We start from the raw sequence: 19,114 nt of genomic DNA, 5'->3' as shown, positions 1-19,114 counted from the left end.
GGAGCCCATCGGAGCACCCGCCTTGTGGGTTCCTGGGAGGGGCAGCAGCACTCAGTGAACGGTAACTAGAATTGCTGTGGTTCTCCACGGAACCCAGCGTGGCAAGAGGACGCGGGCTCGCGCGCCCCTGCCAACCCCCGGGCTCTGTTTGCTCCACAGGAGTTCATCCGCCTGGGCAGCCTCAGCAAGCTCTCCGGCAAGGGACTCCAGCAGCGCATGTTTTTCCTGGTAAGTGCCGAGAGCCGTCGGTCTTCAGGGTGATGGGGGGCCCCACGGGGGTCATGGGGCCGGGCCCGGGCCACCAGGGAGGCAGGAGGAGCAGCTGCGGTCGCTGCGGAGCAGCTGCCCTGCAAGATTCTGAAGACGCAGTCTGTGCACCTGTGGGTTCAGGGGAGCCCATCCGTCTCAGCTGCACTTGTCCTTGCTCCTCTAGTTCAATGACGTCTTGCTGTACACGAGCAGGGGGCTGACGGCCTCGAATCAGTTTAAAGTCCACGGACAGCTCCCGCTGTACGGCATGACCGTGAGTATGCGCCATGGGCATGCGATCCCCACCCCTCTGGTGCGCTGCCTGCAGGAGGCAGGCCAAGCTAGAGGAAGGGGGAGGCCGCGACCTGAAGAAGGGGAGGGAGGGGTGGAACTAGGCCCCTTGGCCCTGTTCGGGCTCCCTGAGAGGGGCTTGGGACACGGCTCCTCCTGCATGTGAGATGTCCGGGCAACCTCCTTCTAGAATCAAGTGAGGAAGCGAGCTGTCATGGCCATGAGGTAGGCCTGGCCCCGGGACCCCTGAAAGAGCGTTCTTACCAGCCCCTAGAGCAGGGGAGCCCACCCCTCGAGCAGGGGCCGCCTGTCCTCCACCGGGTAGAGGGAAGTTTATGGGCACTGCCAAAAAGCAATTCCGTGCCTTTGTGGTTCCTTTGAGCCATAGCCAGTTCGGGGAGCGTTTGAAAATGCACTGCGTGTCCCACTTGCCTCTTGGCAGTAACACGATGCACACTCGTCCCACAGATCGAGGAAAGCGAGGACGAGTGGGGTGTGCCCCACTGCCTGACCCTCCGGGGCCAGCGGCAGTCCGTCGTCGTGGCGGCCAGGTAAGGCGGACGCCTGACCCCTCCCGTCGGCCCCTTTCCCTGCCGGGCTCTGAAAAGCTGTCCCCCGCCTCTTCAGCTCCAGGTCCGAGATGGAAAAGTGGGTTGAGGATATCCAGATGGCCATTGATTTGGCAGAGAAAAGCAGCGGCCCCACTCCTGAGTTCCTGGCCAGCAGCCCCCCTGACAACAGTAAGTGTGGGCCGGCGGGGGGAGTCTCCTAGTGCTTGACGGCATGGGCACACCACCTCCAGGAGCTGGCCTTGGAGGGGGCACAGCCCCGGCTCACGGAGCGGGGACAGCCTGTTCCATTCCCGGCAGCTCCCATCTCTGTGACGGACGTTTGTGTTTAGTCTTCTTTATTCCTAATTTTTATGACATATGTACAAAATCATGTAATTGGAAGTTTATAGGATAGAAAACAAAGAAGGCCCTCTGACCCAAGTACTTCTATATAGCTGCTGTGATCGATTGGACACATCTTACTTCTTCCATGTACGTTTTTTTCCAGTTTTATTTAAATTCCAGTTAGTGAACGTACTGTGCAATATTGGCTTCAGGAGCAGAATTCGGTGGTTCATGAGTTGCACAGAACACCCGGTGCGCATCACGAGTGCCCTCCCGGGTGCCCATTCCCCATCCAGCCCATCTCGCCACCCACCTCCCTCTGGCCACCCTCAGTCTGTCGTCTGTAGTTGAGTCTCTTATGGTTTGTCTCCTGCTTTCTCCCCCTCCCGTATGTTTATGTTTTGTTCCTTGAGTGAAATCATATGGTGTTGGTCCTCTGACTTGTTTCACTTCGCACAGTATCCCCCAGGTTCATCCACATCCTTGCCAATGGCAAGCTCTCACCTTTGTGATGGCCGCGTAATATTCCGGTGGCTAGATCGCCAGCTCTTCTTCGACCCAAAAGACACCTGGGTTCTTTCTGTAGTTTGGCTGTCGTTGATAGACATTTGTGTTTCATAACCCTAAAAATCAAGGAACTTCCACCCACTCAAACACCCCTTAGAACAGTGCTACCGCCGGCAGTAGGGAGAGGACCCGAGGCCGTCTGACCGGGCGAACACCCCAGGCCTCAGTGCCCAGGTGTGTTCGGGGCTCCCTGGCAGAGGGGCTGACGGGGTGGGACCCGGACGAGGAGATGGCTGCTAGTGTGACCTCCTGCTCGGGGCGGGGTGCAGGGGGCTCCCCAGCTGAATGCCCTCGGCCGTCCTGTCCCATCTGGCACCCAGAGGGTCCGGGAGGGTCCTTCTCCTGGCCAGCAGAGATCCGAAGCACAGCCTTTTGTCACACCGCACAGAGTCCCCGGACGAGGCCACGGTGGCGGACCAGGAGTCGGAGGATGACCTGAGCGCCTCGCGCACGTCGCTGGAGCGCCAGGCCCCGCCCCGCGGCAACACGACGGTACATGTGTGCTGGCATCGCAACACCAGCGTCTCCATGGTGGACTTCAGCGTCGCCGTGGAGGTGTGGATCACATCCTGTGTTCTCCGGGCCCCCGAAGCTGTGGTCGTCCCCCTCCCGGTGCTGGTCACTGGTGCTCAGGAAGGTGGGGGAGGGGGACACGGCAGGGCCAGGTCGGACCACGGAGCCGTGTGGGCTCCGGCTGCCCCCGCCCCCGCTGCCGGGCTGCCATGAGCAGAGGCACTGGATTGCCTTCTTCACACCTGAAAACCTGAGTTCTGAGATGGGCCTGGCCCAGGACATGTCACGGGAGACCCTGAGCCAGGGATGGCAGGGGCCAGCCAGTGGTGTTGGGGACAGTCCCTACGGACTGTCCGCGATCACTCTCTGGGGGTGACCATCACGGTTCCACGCTGCTTTTCCGGAGTCCCCCTGCGAAGGGGGCCGAAAGCCCGCGCCTGTTTCTGAAAGCGTCCTTGGGAGCACCCATGTGAGGGGCAGGCCCTGGGCCCCAGGTGCGCCACCCGGGACCTCCCCAGCACCCCCGGCACCAGGCCTTCCTGGGGCTGCCAGTGAACGGTCCCTCAGCTCCAACCCCAAGGGGACGGACGGACTCTGTCCTTCTGCCCAGCTCGCTGTACTCAGCGTCCTGCCTCCCTTCACGCTTTGGAACTAGAGCTTCTCCCACGCACGGGAGGTTGGGGGCAGGTGAGGACTGTCAGGGGATTCAGGAACTTGGCAGGCTTGAAACTCCCTTTGCCAGCCTAGGAGCATGCAGGCCACTCCGGAACGCAGTGACCCCCATGTCAGGTAGGTCCTGGGAGCCGGGCACTGTAAGGCCAGATCCTCTGGGGCGACAGGCCTGCCCAGCGGCCTACGTGGTCAGGTGTGTGTAGTGAGCTGGTCAGCAAACCGGCCTGCAGGCCAGATCCAGGCCCGCCTTGGTCGGTCCCAGCCCATGAACTAAGAATGGGGTCTGATGTTATCTGGTGACGACAATCTGACTTGGCCACTTGGCCTGATAAGCTCAGACTGCAGACTGTCCGGCCCGTCGGGGACGTCCACCGGCCCCCCGAGAGGGGACTGCAAGCCCCGCGGTGTGTGGGTTTAAGATAGCAATAATGTAGGTGAACCCCTGGCCCTTGCCACATACCCCTCCCCAGGCCCTTTGGTCCCACTGGGCAATGGGGAGGAAGCGGCCATGCCTTCCAGCCCGGCTCCGCTGCTGCTGAGCACCCCCTCCCCCCCCGCAATGGACCCTCTTCCCCTCATATCTCCTGCAGGACCCCCACGGGTGGAGGGGAGTACGGGCGATAGCTGGGGAAGGCGTGAAGATGTGCTGGGCGCGACCCGGAGGTGGCAGGGAAGCCAAGAGCATGGGGGCGGGGGGCGGGGGCGGTCCACATGAGACGTAGGAGTCCCCACGGAGAGGGCCCATGGAGCATTCTCGTGTTTTAGATCGGAGTTGGCAGGCGTTAGAGGCCTGGGGAGAGGCAGGCAGGGACCAGGAGGGAAGGGAAAGCACGGAGAGGGAGAATCGGGGTGGGGAGGGTTCTGGCTCTCCTGGTTGCCACATCGCATTCCCCCCAACTGGTTCCCACCAGGGCCGCTTACCCCGCCGGGCTGCTGGGAGCTGAGGAAGGGCCCCACCATGCCTCATCCCCAGCTTCCGGTATTGGCCACCATCCTTGGTGTCTCTTGGCTTACAGACGCATCACCCCAATCTCAGTCTCTGTCTCATGGGGAGGTGTCCCTGTGTCCGTGTTCAGGTGTCGTGAGGACATTGGGTACTGCCTTAGGGCCACCCTACTCCAGGAGGACCCATCTGAACTCTGACGCCTGTGGAGACCATAGTTCCAAATAAGGCCCCTTTGGAATGAAACAGAACCTTGGGCGGGGGAGGGGGGGGAATGCAACGCGATCCAGAATAAAGACTGAGCAGCAGCGTGTGCCAGGACGAGGGCAGAGCACAGAGGCCTTCCCTCCGCTGGGGAGTCCAGGAGCAGAGGCTTCTGGGAGGGGAGCGAGGTGACGGGGCCGCAGCTGACTGGGGGCTCAAGGATGTTGACCCACCCAGTAAAGGTGGCCGAGGAGAACTGGTCTGGTCGGACACAGACCGGAGTCCTCTGCCCGCAGGCTTCAGCCTCTCCAGAACAGAGGGCCGTGTGACCTGAGAAAGGGACAAGTGTAGCTGAGTAAAGCCGGAGTGGGGGGGTTTGCGTGCAGCTGTGACCCCAGCGGCCAATGAGACAGTGGGGAGCAGGGAAGGAGAACTCTGTTCAGAGGGCTGGAACATGGCATGTTCCAGAAAGGACAGACGGTGGTGGTGGCGGCGGTTAGAACTTTCCCATGTGCCTGCCTGAACTTGGGTCACGGTGGGCCGCGGCACGCTGTGGGACCGGCCGCAAGAGGAGGACCTTCCGGGCTCCAGCTGGCGGGTGTGGGTTCGGTAGGCGAGGGCTCCCCCCTTGCCTTGGGTGTACTCAGCTCCGTGTGTGAGGCTCCCCCAGTCTTGCTTGCTGCCATCACCTGCTTGGCACTCTGAGCACCCCATTTTCTCGTCCTGTTCGCCCGTGGGTGACAGGCAGGGTGGGAACCCACCTGTCTGTGGGTCTGTCTACCTCCAGTGCTCTTTCGGCCTGAGGCACCATTTGCTTCCTGTAGCCTCTGTCCCCCCATCAGACGGTAACTCCAGGCAGAGACACTTAAAATTCTTTAAGGTCCCTGGGCCAGGAGGCAAGAGAAAGAAGTTTGCATACCTTAAAAATGCGTGTTGGAAGAATAAAGTAGACTCAGGTGTATTTTTTGTTTTTTTGTTTTTTTTTTAATAATTTGCCCATTTGACCCCCGGGTTGGGAGTCTGTCCCCAGCATCCGTTTCCTGCCTCCTTCAGTCTCCAGGGTACTGAGGGACCGGCTGGTCAGGGCTGTGGACAGGCAGTCCCACGGTCTCGTTCCCGGTGCAGGGTCTGGGTGCGCAGCCTGTGCCCCAGGTGTCCCCCACCGGGCCTCCGAGCTGGGGAGCCCAAGCAGGACGCGTGGGGAAGGCCAGTGTGGTCCGGGGATGACTCTTCCTTGGGAGAGTCACATGTGCAGGGCCCTGGCGGACGCCTGCTAGGGCAGGCCGGCGTTCCGGCCATGGCCACTAGGTGGCGCGCAGCACCCGACAGCGTGTTGTCCTGGGGTGATGGGGCCTTTCCTGGGTTACCATTCGGGGCTCTGAAGTCGGAAATCGGGGAGCACCAAGCTCCCCCCGCACCCTGTAGGGAGGGTCCCTGGGTGAGAGGCAGCACTTCAGGAACTCTCCGTCTCCTCTCCGAGGGGCAGCAGGCACAGCGAGGAAGCGTGATGTGCTCCTACCTTCTACCTGGGGTACAGAGGTCACCGTTGGGGGGGCAGGAGGGTGCAAATTACCTGTCATTTAGGTGGGGGACAGCAGCTCAATCAGGTTCAGACTCTGCACCCACAGGGAGCAGAGGCCCCCTCCCTAAATTAGGGCAGAAGCAGGAAGCCTCGCCCAGAAACCCCATGAGGAGGCCCCCGGGACTGGAGGCCCCAGGAACTGTGTGTGTGTGTGTGTGTGTGTGTGTGTGTGTGTGTGCGCGCGCGCGCACACGCGCGTGCCCGCCCCCCCACCCCCACCCCACCCCACCCCACATTGTACTCCTGACAGGCGTGCTTGTCTTTCAGAATCAGCTGTCTGGGAATCTGCTGAGGAAGTTCAAGAACAGCAACGGGTGGCAGAAGCTGTGGGTGGTGTTCACTAACTTCTGCCTGTTCTTCTACAAGTCTCACCAGGTAAGTAAGGCCCACAGCCCGGCGCAGTGGCCGTAAGGAGGCAGGGTTTGGGGGGTGGGTGCGGAGACAGGCTCACTCTGGAAGGATGAAGAACCCAAGCGCTCCAGCCACCCAGGCCCGTGAAGGCCACATCCCCGAGACCCTCGTTTCCAAAGTGAAGGCCGATGCTGTCCGCGTGCGGGAGGCGGCGCCGTGGCCTGGGGAAGGGTCACCGGGCTGGTGGCTGAACGCGGGAGAGGGGACGACTTCATTGAAGGCTGAGGGCCTTTAATGAATTCTGGGCCTCCTAGCTGGCCTGTGGGGCAAGACGCTGCAGCTAGGCCCCAGGGCCCGAGGCCGCCCCTCCAAAGCCCCCCGCTGTTGCCTCTGCCCAGGACAATCACCCCCTCGCCAGCCTGCCTCTGCTCGGCTACTCACTCACCATCCCCTCAGAGTCGGAGGACATCCACAAAGACTATGTGTTCAAGCTGCATTTCAAGTCCCACGTGTACTACTTCAGGGCTGAAAGCGAATACACATTCGAAAGGTAATGATCCCCACCCCTTCTCCCATCCAAGTACTAACCAGGCGCGACCCCGCTTAGCTTCCGAGATCAGACGAGATCTGGCCGTACACCCCCTCCCTTCTCCCAAGCGAGCCCAGTGGACGAGGCTCTTCTGGGGGCAGCTACTCACTGCCCACTGTGGGCCTGGGCATTTGCTCACTTCCAAAATGTCCTTGACCTTTGGGGGAGCCGGGTGAGGAGGATGGTCCCCTGGCCTGCCACCTGTATCCACCGCTGTTCTCGAAGAAGCAAGTGAAACTCTGACTTCTCTGGTTCAGTGTCAGCCCCTAACCTGTACAATGTTGAATTAATGCTCCCCAGGGCGCCCGTTTTGAAATCTCTAACATGCGTTTTAGTGTCTAGAGTATTTAGTCGGAATCTGCCAGATTGTGCCGCGGCTGGAGGGCCACCCGAGGAAGGGAGCAAATCCTCGTGCTTCTGAGGGTCACCTTTTTAGTAAGACTTCCTGTGGGCTAGAATGAGACCCAGGAGCTGTCCTTTTCAAAGATGGAAAGACCCAAACTATCCCATTTGACCGATTTCAGACAGTTCCTGAAATTTCAAGTAGAAATTCTGGTCCCTGGGGAACTGGATCCTGTATTAAAGCACCAGCTCGGGTAGGGTCGGGGTAGGGGGAGGTCCGCAGGCCCCAGAGCAGACAGGGCCAGGGGTCCCCAGCCCTCCTGGCCGTGCTGAGAGGACCAGAGTGTGTGTTCCTTCGGTATCCCCACATCATGTGAGCCTACAGGGTAGGACCCGGACCCAGTCGCCGGGAAGGGTAGTTACAGGGCAACGCACCGTGGGGGGAAACCAAGGCCCAGGCCTCCCCTCCGGCACTCCCTAGTACACTGCTTAGAAAAGTGGGCCCAGGCGACAGACTTCCCAAATCTGAGCCCAGACTGGGAACCCTGGACTGGTTGGGGGTCTTGTCACTGTGGTAGCAAGGGCCATTGAGCCTTGTAGTGACAAGACCCTAAAAAGACCAGTGATGAGAGAATTTCTACACAGCCTTACTACCCATTTCTCACCCTCGGCACTGATGACTCTGGAGACCATGTGGATCCCTGGAGGGGCGGGAGGCCCCGGCCCACGCGTTAGAGGTTGGGGAGCAGCACCCTGGTCCCGACCCCTAGAGGCCATTTGGCGCCCCCTCACTGTGACACCCCAGAACACCTCCAGACCTTGTCCAGCAGAGACGGGGAGGCAGAAGGAGCGCACAGAGCGGGCTAGACCCCTCCATCCCGCTGCTCTACAAAGGGAGCGCCCCAGCCGTGGTTCTCAAACTGTTCCTTTGGTATACCTCACGGAACCCTTACCCTGGCTTTCGTGTACTTGGGTACCGAGAGTTCGTTCAAGAACCCGTTTGCTAAAATAGCACGTTGCAAACCGGGCACCGGCCTGCCGTGCTGTGTTTTTGTAAGTCATGAGGTTACGTGGAGTGTCGGGAAGCCGTTACAAGGGAAAAAAACACCCTGCGCAGGTTCAGAGAAAGTAGCCCTTGACCCTGCTCTCGTTCTCCGGTCGCAGGTGGATGGAGGTGATCCGCAGCGCGACCAGCTCCACCTCGCGCGCCCACGTCCTGAGCCACAGAGAGTCTCACGGGTACTGATGGCACGTCTGTCGCTGGGCTCGGCGGGGGCGGCTTCCCCGGGAGACACTGCCTGTCCTCTGTATTAACGAAGCCTAGTAAAATTAACACCTGTCTGGGAAACCGAAACCTGGTTTTACAGCAGCTCTCCTGTCTCCACAAAACCGTTTTTAACCTTGTCTTTCCGAGCTGTTCCGCGGTCTGAACGGAACAGGGCTCCCGCTGAGCCGGTCTTCCTCCGGGTGGCCTGTTCCCAGCACACGCCAGTGTTAACCCCGTGTCCCTAACAGTGCCAAATGACCGCTCCTCCGCAGCTGCACCTTTGAGGCAGTACGACCCCATCCGTTCAACCAAAAGACAGGGCAAGCGCTCTTTTTCTTAAAAAAAAAAAAAAAAAAAAAAAGTTTTCCAGTGTTTGTGATACACACAGCACAGTCTTAAGCAAATGAGATCATTTTCAGATTTCGTTTTTTCAATCTTTCTACTTTTATAATAATGTTATGATTTACTTCTTTGATTAATAGAAGCAGCTCGCCGCACGCTACGTACTTTCCCCTTTGGGGTTTTATGCTCCAGCAAAATGCTGTTCTTGGCACAAGGGGACCAAATTGCTTCCGTGATTCCTCTTTACAGAAGCATAGCGGGGTGGCCCAGATCCGGCTCGAGGTCTGCGCACTCGCTGTCCTAGGAGTGGTGTGTGCGCTGGGAGGTCCTCCACTGTGGTGTCTGCTGTCTGTCTCCCGAGCATGAGAACTTGTATGTCCGTGATCAGGGCCATTTGTGATACGTGACGGTTCCAGAGGGTCTCCATGAGCTTCCAGGGGCCGTGGAAGCCCCATGAACATGAGGGGCGCGGCCCTCCGTGCTCACCCCCATAGCCTGCACCTGTGGCTGGGGACCGCACAGTTGGTAGTAGTATATATTGTGCCTGTCTTCAAGAACATTCTTTCCTCCGCTTATATCCCCCCCCCCCCCCCACCCAGGCATGGGGTATCCACAGTATGACCTTGCGTATCCGCAACAGTCGGACTACACAGGGAACCGGGCTCTGGGACCTGCGGGGCCCGCTAGTCGAAATCTGCTTGCCTGTTCTCTGTGGAGAGCGGGTGGCTGCTATTCCCTACTTTTCTTAAACCCTTTCCGACCCAGTCCAGAGGGGGCGACCCACCCAGCCGCTGCCCGTACCCCAGCCCCACTGGCCGGTGCAGCGGAGCCGGGGCTGGTGGGCGTGGAGGCAGCGGTGGCCCCCATGGACGAGGAGCTCGAGACGCGTTCATCACTTGCCTTACGCTGTGTACCAGATGGTTTGAAAGTACTAACAAAAGGGAATAAAAATACCTCACGCCACAATCCAGCACACTGACGTTTTAAGGCAAAACATCACCCACCTTGTCTGGTCTTTATTTTCGTCCGATGCGGGCGGGTTGCGGGGACGGAGCGGCCCAGGAGTGGAGGTGGCTGGTCCTAGCGTGGGGGGGCGGGGGGCGGGGGACCTCGTGTGAGGCTGACGGCGTGAAACCGGGGAGGCGGAACCCTGGCGGGGCCTGTCCGTGGTTAGAAACTGACTAAAACTCAAGGGATGAACACAAAGCCAGGGAGGGGGGCTACCTTCCACGTCCTTCCTCGTCCTTCCTGGAGACCAGCCACTCCTTCCCAGATGGCTTCTCTCACACCCCAGCAGCAGGACCAACTCCCCAGGAGGGGGAACGGAGGTGCAGCTGACGGGACAAAGGCAGTCTCAGGAAGATGCCCCCCCCCCAGGGTACCTGTCACTGACTTCCATAGGCTAGGGGACGAAGGGGTCTAGTTCAGTGTCTCAGAGAGTCCAAACCGGTTCAGTGCTGGTGTTGCCCTACTCATACCTCTGTGGGCCCCTGGGACTTCTAAGTGCAAATCCTGTGGGCACCGGAGACCACCCCCAAGCTACCAGGAACCCGGGGAGTTTCAGAGACACCCAGTGTCTCAGGTCACTCGGGCAACTCGAACAGAAACATCAGAAACGCATCTCACAGCTCTGGAGGCAGGAAGGTACAAGACCAAGGCACCAGCAGATCTGGTGTCTGGTGACAGCCTTCCCAGGTCACAGTCTGCTGTCCTCTCCCTGTGTCCTCACAGGGCCGAAGGGAGGAGGGGCTCGGGGGGGCCCATCTTAGAAAGTCACTAGTCCCATCATGGGCCCTCGCTCTCCTGACCTCCTCACCTCCTGACACCATGGCACCGGGGGCTCGGATTTTCACCTGCACAGTCCCCCTGCACGACAGAGTCCCCGTGCTCACACACACGCCACACCGCACTCTCTCCATTTACTGCCGTATTTGATAGCACAAATACGGAAGCTGCGGTTTGTTTAAGGGAACAGAAAAAAACACTCATAAATGGACCATGTTTTGCCAAAAGAACAGTACAAAACGCTACACGAAGAACTGCACTGGACACAAGACTAACTCGATCGGCAAACCGCTGGGTTCAGAAGGCGTGTGGCCTGTGGTTACATCACAACAGTCACGAGGCCAGCTCTGAGGTGCCGAGGCCCCCGAACCCCTGTGGTGGCCACTCGCTTGTGAAGCCAGCCAGGACACACGACAGAATGGCTAGAAGGCATGAAAACCCAACCACATAGCCCACTGCCTCTGGTCCCGCCAGGTGGTAGCTGTGCTCGCCCAAAGCCTCTCCCAGGCCAGGGACAATCTGAGCAGTGAGGCTGGGGGCCGGGGTGGGGAGCGTCTGGGCATCAGGGAGCCTCCAGGTGCCAGCCTTGTGGGTCTGGCTGCACGGTGGCGGGGTTTCTCCCCAGGTTCCGCTAGGGCCCCCCATAGCGGGGCCATGCCGCCACCAGCCTCCCTGGCTCGCGGAGCAGCCCGTGGAAGGGCACACGGCCCACGGGCCCCGAGAAGCCAACCGCAGCCTGCGTGGCCACAGACCGGAGAGTCTGGGGGCGAGATCCCCTTGTCCAAGCTCCTCACAGCACTCCCCCCACCAACCCCCAGCAGGCTTCGTCAGTAGAAGGTGCTCAGGTAGGCTCCAGAACAATGACTCTCTCTCCCTGGGGGGCGCCGCTGTCGACCGCTGTGACCGTCTGGGGGCTGTGGGCCTTGTGCCAACCATGGGTCAATCCGCTCACCTGGAATCCGGTCTCCCTGCCAGCGTGACCACTCCTTGCGCTGGAGACCGGCTCCAGCGTGTCGTCTCAAGGTCACCGTCTACATGCAAAGGTGCGGGACCGTAAGCCAGCGGCCGTCAACACCGGCTGGCTGAAGGGCAGCACCTGCCACCCTCTGGAGAAAGCGGCGTCACTGCTTCATGGGACTGTCCCGCAGCAGATGCGCCTCGCACAGGGAGATGGGGCGCTGCCTTGCACGAACCACTCCTAGAGCGCGAACAGCCTCACGTCTTCTCGTGCAAGTTAAAGTCCCTGCCGCCGCCGAACACGCAAGATAACGATCCGCGATGCAGTTCTATTTCCCCGAATCAAAACATATCCCTTACAGAAATCAATCAATCATTCAGATTCTGGTTTAAAAAAAAAAAAAAAATTCATTGTAGGCTTTTAAACGCTGCAGTCCATGACCAAACCCAGACGGCGCACATGCACGCTCCCCTCTCTAGCTCCAGGCTGCCTCCCCTCCCTGTGGCCCAGGCCACTGGGGCGCCAGACAGCAAACCCTCCATCCCAAAGGTGACCCAGTAACTTCCTTGCTTCCAAAACTCCCTTGTCTGCCCCTGCAAGGGCCGCTGCGCCTGCAAGAGGACGATGATTTGTGCCCACGAAAACCACACGAAGCCACGTGTACTTAGTCGGAAATCGCTGCCGACTCCCTGTCTCACCCCAGAGAAAGGACTCCTCCTGCCTCCCACCAGGCCACAGGCCAGGAGAACGACAGGCCCACGGCTGACAGAGAGCAGCCCCGGCTCCTCTAAGAAAGCAAGGTTGCCCTTAATCAAGGTCCCTGGGAAGAGAGCGCAATTTCACAAATAAGTAGTATCCAGCTCCATTTTCTAAACGGCCAATTTTTTGAAAGTCACACAGGGAGCTGACCAGGACACTCAAGAGTTTTGAATGTGGGCACGTCTTTCTGGAAGTGCCAAACATCCCCATGCGCTCGCTCGCTGTCACACGCGTGCGCGCGCACACACACACACACACACCAGGTACACTGCCCTCTGAAGAGTCACGTTTCAAGGAAAAATGTGCAAAATAAGTGTGTTATAAAATTTATTCGTGTAAGCATTCAGACATTTTTAGGTGGGCAAGATGATATGCGGATTCCACTACGAGGCGCGACAGAAAATCCTACTGGGAAGGACAGGAGAGCTGGCGCGGGGCCGGCCGTGGGACGATTTCAAACAAACGTGAAGACGAGAGCACTTCATCGGGGAGAAACTTAAAATAATAATTTAAAGCTTCATGAGGCAAGATATGTTCCAATTTAAAACGCTAAGAAATAGTACCATCAAATGGAAGGAAATCAACCTGTGTGTGTACCAAAAGGGCCGTCGGGCAAACAAGAGGGGATCTGCATTTGCGGAGGTACAAAGAGGAGTGTTCCATGAGGGGGGCAGGAAGTCGTATTAATGGCAAACCCTGCAAATACAAAATAAAACCCAAATCACTGATCACAGAATTCAAAATTTACATGTAATAAAGGCAAGGCAATAGACTCGAGTTATGGCCTGTCAAATATTTACTCCACTGACATTATCTACAGAAGCACTTGGCCAATTTGTACACAGTGATTCCTTATGCACGCCAAAAGGGTTTCCGTAAAAATGACACTATATACAAATCTGTACACTGACCCACCAGAGCGATACTCCGTCTCCCGCGGCGGGGGGAGTCACCCACTTAAAGCAGGGTACCTGAGATTTCATGTCCTCAATTGCCTTGTCAGGATCCCAAATATACATTTCAGGGTTTGTTTTTGTTTTTAAAGACACTTTCCTTGATATGTGCACGATGGCTAAAATTAAAAAACACGAACGAGAAAATAAAATGATCGCTTGCAGGAGCCGACCCTCCCCAGCCCACAGGACGAGTCCGTCGGGCGGAAGCCGGTGAGGGGGGGGGGGCGTGCGCCCCAGGATGGTGGGCACCCGCGGCCGGGGTCGGGGGTGGGGGGCCCCCGGATGTCACACCACAGCAGCGGGGTCAGCAAAGGCTCTCGTGGACGTTTTCGGAGGAGGAGGAAGAAGAAGAGAAGAAACCCCAAATGCCAAAGGAATTTCAGTGGGTTGAAGTTCCTCCACCACTTAGAGAGTATCTAGGGAAAGAAAAACAAGAGAAATTTAAGTGAATGTGTGTCATTTTTGTAACCCCCGTGCAAAAAGTCAAACCAGCACCGAAATCCCAGTTTACTAGGCAATCTCAAGTCATAAAAGAAATCTAGAGGCGCAAACATCAATGGGTTCATTATTATATAAAGAATTCATAAGAACTAAGAAAGTCATGATTCTGACCCCACTTTTCGTCGGTTAGATAGTGGAAAAACAGGAAGAATGTAGCAAGCCAGAGCGCGCTTGGTCTCCTGGGAGGAAAAAAAGATGGGACAGTTGTGCTTACAGTGCACTTCTAACACTGCCCAGTGGGCAGCACCCGCTGACACGCGCGACCCCTAGGGCGCACACACGGCTGGCTGGGGCATGGCCACAGGAGGCCTCTCCAGGCCACAAGAATACTGCTGCTCGCACACGTAATCCACTTCCTGGAGCTGTCCCTGGACTGTCCAGAGAAGGAGCATTGTATTTGCACAAGGAGGTCTCTTAGGGCTTTCTGTCATTGGAAAGATTAGGCAACAACTCCGATGTCCAAGAGCAAAGAAAGGGTTAAGTAAATTCAGCAAACTGAAAAAACAGTTAAAAATTGTAATTATAGGGGGTCTGCAGGCGCAGTCGGCTAAGCGTCCGACTCCTGATTTTGGCTCAGGTCATGACCTTGGCGTCTATGGTTTACACACAACGGACCCCGTGACCCAGCACCACCGGGAGGCGTGACCAGGCTGAGTGGGGTCATGGGCGCCTTCTTCGGCTTCTGATAATTGCGTGGTACTGTCTCGCTCTGGAATACAGAAAAGGGGGGGTGTCTGCAAGGCCCAACCTGACCTCAACACTGACCCCCATTCACAGGCGAGGGCAGAGGACACACTTATCGGAAGTGCTCTCAACCATTCCGGCCGAGAGCCGCTCTTGCGGCGTCTACAATACTGGGCCGTCTCCCGGGGAACAAAGGATCACGTAGGACCCTGTGGGAAAGCAGGCCGTAGCCACAGATCTCAGAGCCTCCTTCCAGAAGGAGAATTGCCTGCGCCACGGGAGGACTTGATGCCACACAGAAGGGTCCACACGATAATTCAAATTACGATACATGTCTTTGAAACGCTTTAGGCAAAGTCGGTTCATTCTTCCCCAAGGTGACTGATCCACCAGAGCGATGCCGTTCGGAGCAAAACGGGCACGAAGCAGCAGCTGTGGCCACCGTGGTCTGGGCCATCTGGGTGGGGCACACACAGAAGAGCTCCAGCTGCAGGGACCTGCGGAGGACCCCCGAACCCCTGGAGCGCGTCACCGCTGGCTGCAGAGTCTGCACGGCACAGAGCAGAGCGGGAGAGACAGACGGCGTGGGGACGAGAAGGACTGTGGACTCGGCGTTTCCTAATGCATCACAGCAAAGTACACGCCCCCGCGTGACGTGGGCCGTGGTGGGTGGGACTGAGCCGGCGGCTGCCGAGGTCACAACCAACCATGGCGGGTTCACGCCGAGATGTGCCGCTGAGTGTGAAACACGCCGGTCCGCAAAGATGCCAAACTGCGCGGGAAACAACCCCTCACTGATGACACGTCGGGGAAAGACCTGGGATGCAGTGGGTTCAAGAGCTATCACGACACTAACTTCACTGGCACCTTCTTTACTATTCCTCAGGAGGTGACCAGAGAGCCCTGGACCGTGTAGTGTGGCTCACACCAGCTGCCGGGCAGCGCGGGGCCGGACCAGCTGTGTTGGCCGCCCAAGGGCCGGGGAGCAGAGGGGAAATCAAGTCAGGTACGTGTGTCCCTCTGACCAGTTCAGGCAACTCGGGACAGGGTGGAAACCATCAGTCCCGAGAGTGGCCCTTCACAAGCAGAAAAGCAAACCAGAAAGGACCCTCCCAGCGCGGCGGGCTCCTCGTTGAGTGCTGGGGCACTTGCAGGCTCCCCTACCAGCAAACACATGCACCAGCCCCCGAGCCACTTCGGGAAGGGAGAAAAATGGACCATTAAGTCATTCCTCGGTCGTGGGGAAGCCTGTGCGGTAACAAGGATGCCAGCCCAGATGAAAGAGTCACGGACACACTAACGTTAGGGACGTCCCCGCACACACCCCCGAGGGGTACGACAAGCTTGTCCCGACTGTGTGTGTCCCGCCGTCCTGACTTCTGTTTTCCTTTATGCCTGGAAGTCGTGAGTACCGACAGCGGGGAGCGGATGAACCCAAAGACTACAGCGGACTCCTTCGCTCGCCTCAGAAATCAAGGCGGCGCCTCAGATATCAAGGCGGCCGGTAAACAGGCCCTACCGTGCTGCCGGCATAGAAGGGCGGGTCGGCGTGCGGGGATGGCGTCTACACCGCAGCCGGGGCAGAGGAGCGTGAACCGCGTGCGGTGCTGCGACTAGGTTGTGCCCCCACATCCCACTTTATCAGGACGCTTCACGGGCCAGAGGGCAGCCCCTTGGATCATCACTGCCAAGAAGCAAAAGCAACCCAACACACCCCTAAATTCTTTACACGTTGTCAAGTCAGTGTCTCTGGAAAGACCTGAAACGCTCTACTCTCATCAAGGCTCGGCTGCCCTCTGGCAGACACTGGACAACTCCCCCGGAAGGGGAATTTCAAAGCAATGACCCAGCCAGCTTTCTGGGGAGTGACGGTTTGGGGGTGTGGAGTAGAGCTCGAGTCACAGCTCACCTCCACTCCGCAGCAACCCCAAAGGACTGCCCTTACGTGGGGGTGGCCGTGGGAGTGGCCTCCACCAGGGAACTCCTAGAACAAGCCTGAGACTGGGTGGGGGGAGCCCGATCGCTGCCCCCCTCTGCTGCTGCCCCCTCAGGCCAGAGCCCTCGGCAGGGCAGGGAGCGCGCAGCTGTCCCAACAAGGCTCCCAGGAGCAAGGCAGACGTGAGCACGGGCATAAGCTCAGGAGAAGGTGCCCGTGTCCTAAGTCCCTAAACCCTGGGAGAGGAGAAAAGCACCCGGAGAAGGGAAGATACGCCGCCCGCAGCAGACAGGCGGCATCGCTAGGAGCGGATAGGGTCACAAGGTCACTGGGTGTTCCCACGAAAGCGCTCCAAGCGCATGGTCTGTGGTCCTCCCCTGGGCACCCCAGACCCCGTCATTCCTTCACAGTGACATCTAGAGCTCAGAACTGAAGTCTTCTCGGACTTGATTCTGCCTCAACCGTGTGGCCAGGAAGGAAACAGCCGGAGACCAGGAGCAAAGCGCCAAGGCGACCTAGGACTGCCAGGCGTCCCTCGGACAGACCAGGAAAGGCAGGGGGCACACGTGGCATGGTCTGACCCACGGGGCTGGGGCAGTTACCTCTGCAGCCGCTGGACGAGCTGGGCCACCATGGTGTCCGAGATCCCGGGGCAGGCCTCCTCGGCCAGGTAGATGGCCCCGCGCAGCTCCTCTATGGACCCCATGTTACCTCCGCACGCCTGGCTCTTCTCCTTCAGCTGCAGACACACAAGCGAGAAGAGCATGACCCGCACAGGCGAAGGAATCAAGGGGAACCTCCTCTAAGGAGGGACGCGACGTGAGGCCCACTGCGCCCCAGGCACACGAGTCCTGGCGGAGCTCGGGCTGGGCTGTGGGCAGCCTGCACTCCCTCTGTTGAGTGTCTTTCGGGGGGGACAGTGCATGTGGAAACGGCATTCATTAGACCTAAATCGCCACCTTCGCCAGGAAAGAGCAGAGACAACTTTCTGGGCACATTTTCAAGACCCAACAGGACACCCGCCCCTCTTCTTCCACTTGGACCTTCGTCGACACCAGAAACACATTGTCCCACCGCTCAGCTCTGGTTCCCACAAGGAGCTGCGCTGTGGGCTGCAGCTTCGCTCCAACGGTAACAGGTCGGTCCTTTATTCCAGCAAACAGCCTTTTTGGTCCACAGTGCTGTCAAAATACTCTATTTCCTACAACCAAGCACCCCCACCCAGCCTAAATTCTGGGAATCCGGTGTCCCTGTTGAGCCTCCCACCCCTCACAAGAAATCACAGCAGTGTCCTCGAGCACCACTACCGGCTCTAAGTCCCCCTCCCGGAGCAACACAGGACAAGGAGGGCCGTTCAGGTTCAGTCACAGGCAGCAGCCTCCCGCGGTGGGAGCCCCTCCCTGATGTCGCCTTTAACAAATGGATCACATTTGGCTTTGGCTTTGCAAACTCCCATGAACACATCACTGCCAGCATCAGCCCATCCTGGTCGGCCCATCCTGACCATGCTGGTTCCTCCTCCCCGTGGCAGGGACACATGGAGGACTCGGAGGGCCTGATGTGGGAGGCCATGGCCCAGCGTGCTCTCCCTGTGCTCCTCCCCCCACAGACTGCGGCAGACCTGGAGGCGGCCGCCGGTGTCCACCTAGGACTCCTGATCACTTAACTAATACAACCGTATTCACAAGTCGCGAGCGCCCAACCTCTTTGCCTTCTCCCATTTCCTGCAACGGTCTCCCTCTCCAGCCCACCCTGCCCTGCGCCCCCAACACAAGTCCCCCTGCCCAAAGCTGCTGCCGGATGGGCTCTATCAGCCGTCATGCACACTCCGACATCGGGACAGCCTCACTTGTAGACACGGGGATAATGATTCCTTGTTATTTTTATTGGAATTCCATAAAATGATGTATACTGATAAAAACACCTTAGACAAGACACCCGTGAATTTACCTTCAGCTTAGCTGAAAAAAATCTAAACAATATTACAGTGAGGACTAATTCACCAATTCTAAGTAATGATTTCGGCACTGTTTCTTCATATGCCCCGTAGAAAATACCTGGCTTCAAACAAAGTAAGAAATATGTTTATCATTTTCCCTAATGGCCAGACTGATCCTAGTGAAGCGCCCATGGCAGGCTAACAGGAAAGCGAGGGAACATCTTGAAAACCCAGACCGCCCTCCCACACAACATAATGAAGAGTGAGATGGTGTCTGATGGACAGGAGAGGAGGAGCGCAGGCACCCAGAAACGTCAGCCGAGGGCAGAGCCAGGGAGTGACACAGAGGGCCTCCAGCTGCCCTGTGTCACTCAGTTTGCCGTCACAAACCCACGTGTCCAGTGGTTTCAACTCTACACCCCAGGCTCAGCATGGGACCAGTGTAGCTCATTCTGGACTACCTTAAAGGCAGCCTGTGGGACTCAAAAAAAAAAACCAGAAAGGGTATCTCCAACTTCTTTTCAAATCACCTCCTAACCAGATGAAGAATAACCTTCATTCTCGTAAACTTTATTCTGGCAAACACTGCACAATGCCGTACCTCCAGGAGGCAGGGCAGGCTCCCCACCAGGGAAACAAATCGGGGGCCCAACAACAGGTAAGGAGACTTCTATGGGATTACAGTGAACTATGGGGGCACGGTAGGGCATAGGAGGTCTCTGCGAAATCTGGTATCTCCTTTAAAATCAAATTCTACACTTCCGCATGGCCATTAATTTGTGTGATGC

At 58.0% G+C, this 19,114-nt stretch overlaps 2 protein-coding genes across 7 annotated transcripts in view; one reads left to right on the top strand and one right to left on the bottom strand.

The window, feature by feature from the left end:
- FARP1 (FERM, ARH/RhoGEF and pleckstrin domain protein 1) overlaps positions 1-9,807 on the top strand; it is a 272,243-nt gene extending 262,436 nt beyond the window's left edge. For all 4 annotated transcript variants that reach the window (XM_059144403.1, XM_059144404.1, XM_059144401.1 and 1 more), the window contains 8 exons: positions 160-228; positions 434-523; positions 1,009-1,091; positions 1,168-1,280; positions 2,392-2,558; positions 6,185-6,292; positions 6,667-6,818; positions 8,364-9,807. In XM_059144403.1, the coding sequence (XP_059000386.1) occupies positions 160-228; positions 434-523; positions 1,009-1,091; positions 1,168-1,280; positions 2,392-2,558; positions 6,185-6,292; positions 6,667-6,818; positions 8,364-8,445 (864 nt within the window). In that variant the 3' untranslated portion in view covers positions 8,446-9,807. The remainder of the gene's footprint in view (positions 1-159; positions 229-433; positions 524-1,008; positions 1,092-1,167; positions 1,281-2,391; positions 2,559-6,184; positions 6,293-6,666; positions 6,819-8,363) is intronic.
- Positions 9,808-12,620: 2,813 nt separating this feature from the next.
- Positions 12,621-19,114, bottom strand: part of STK24 (serine/threonine kinase 24) — a 112,054-nt gene continuing 105,560 nt past the window's right edge. For all 3 annotated transcript variants that reach the window (XM_059144407.1, XM_059144405.1, XM_059144406.1), the window contains exons 10-11: positions 16,990-17,126; positions 12,621-13,682 (exon numbers count right to left, since the gene is read on the bottom strand). In XM_059144407.1, the coding sequence (XP_059000390.1) occupies positions 13,646-13,682; positions 16,990-17,126 (174 nt within the window). In that variant the 3' untranslated portion in view covers positions 12,621-13,645. The remainder of the gene's footprint in view (positions 13,683-16,989; positions 17,127-19,114) is intronic.

This window comes from Mustela lutreola, chromosome 13 (assembly GCF_030435805.1).
Source record: "Mustela lutreola isolate mMusLut2 chromosome 13, mMusLut2.pri, whole genome shotgun sequence".
In the NCBI taxonomy this organism is placed as follows: domain Eukaryota; kingdom Metazoa; phylum Chordata; class Mammalia; order Carnivora; family Mustelidae; genus Mustela; species Mustela lutreola.
The sequence above is the reverse complement of the archived record's forward strand: the minus strand, read 5'-3'. Positions and strand labels throughout refer to the sequence as shown.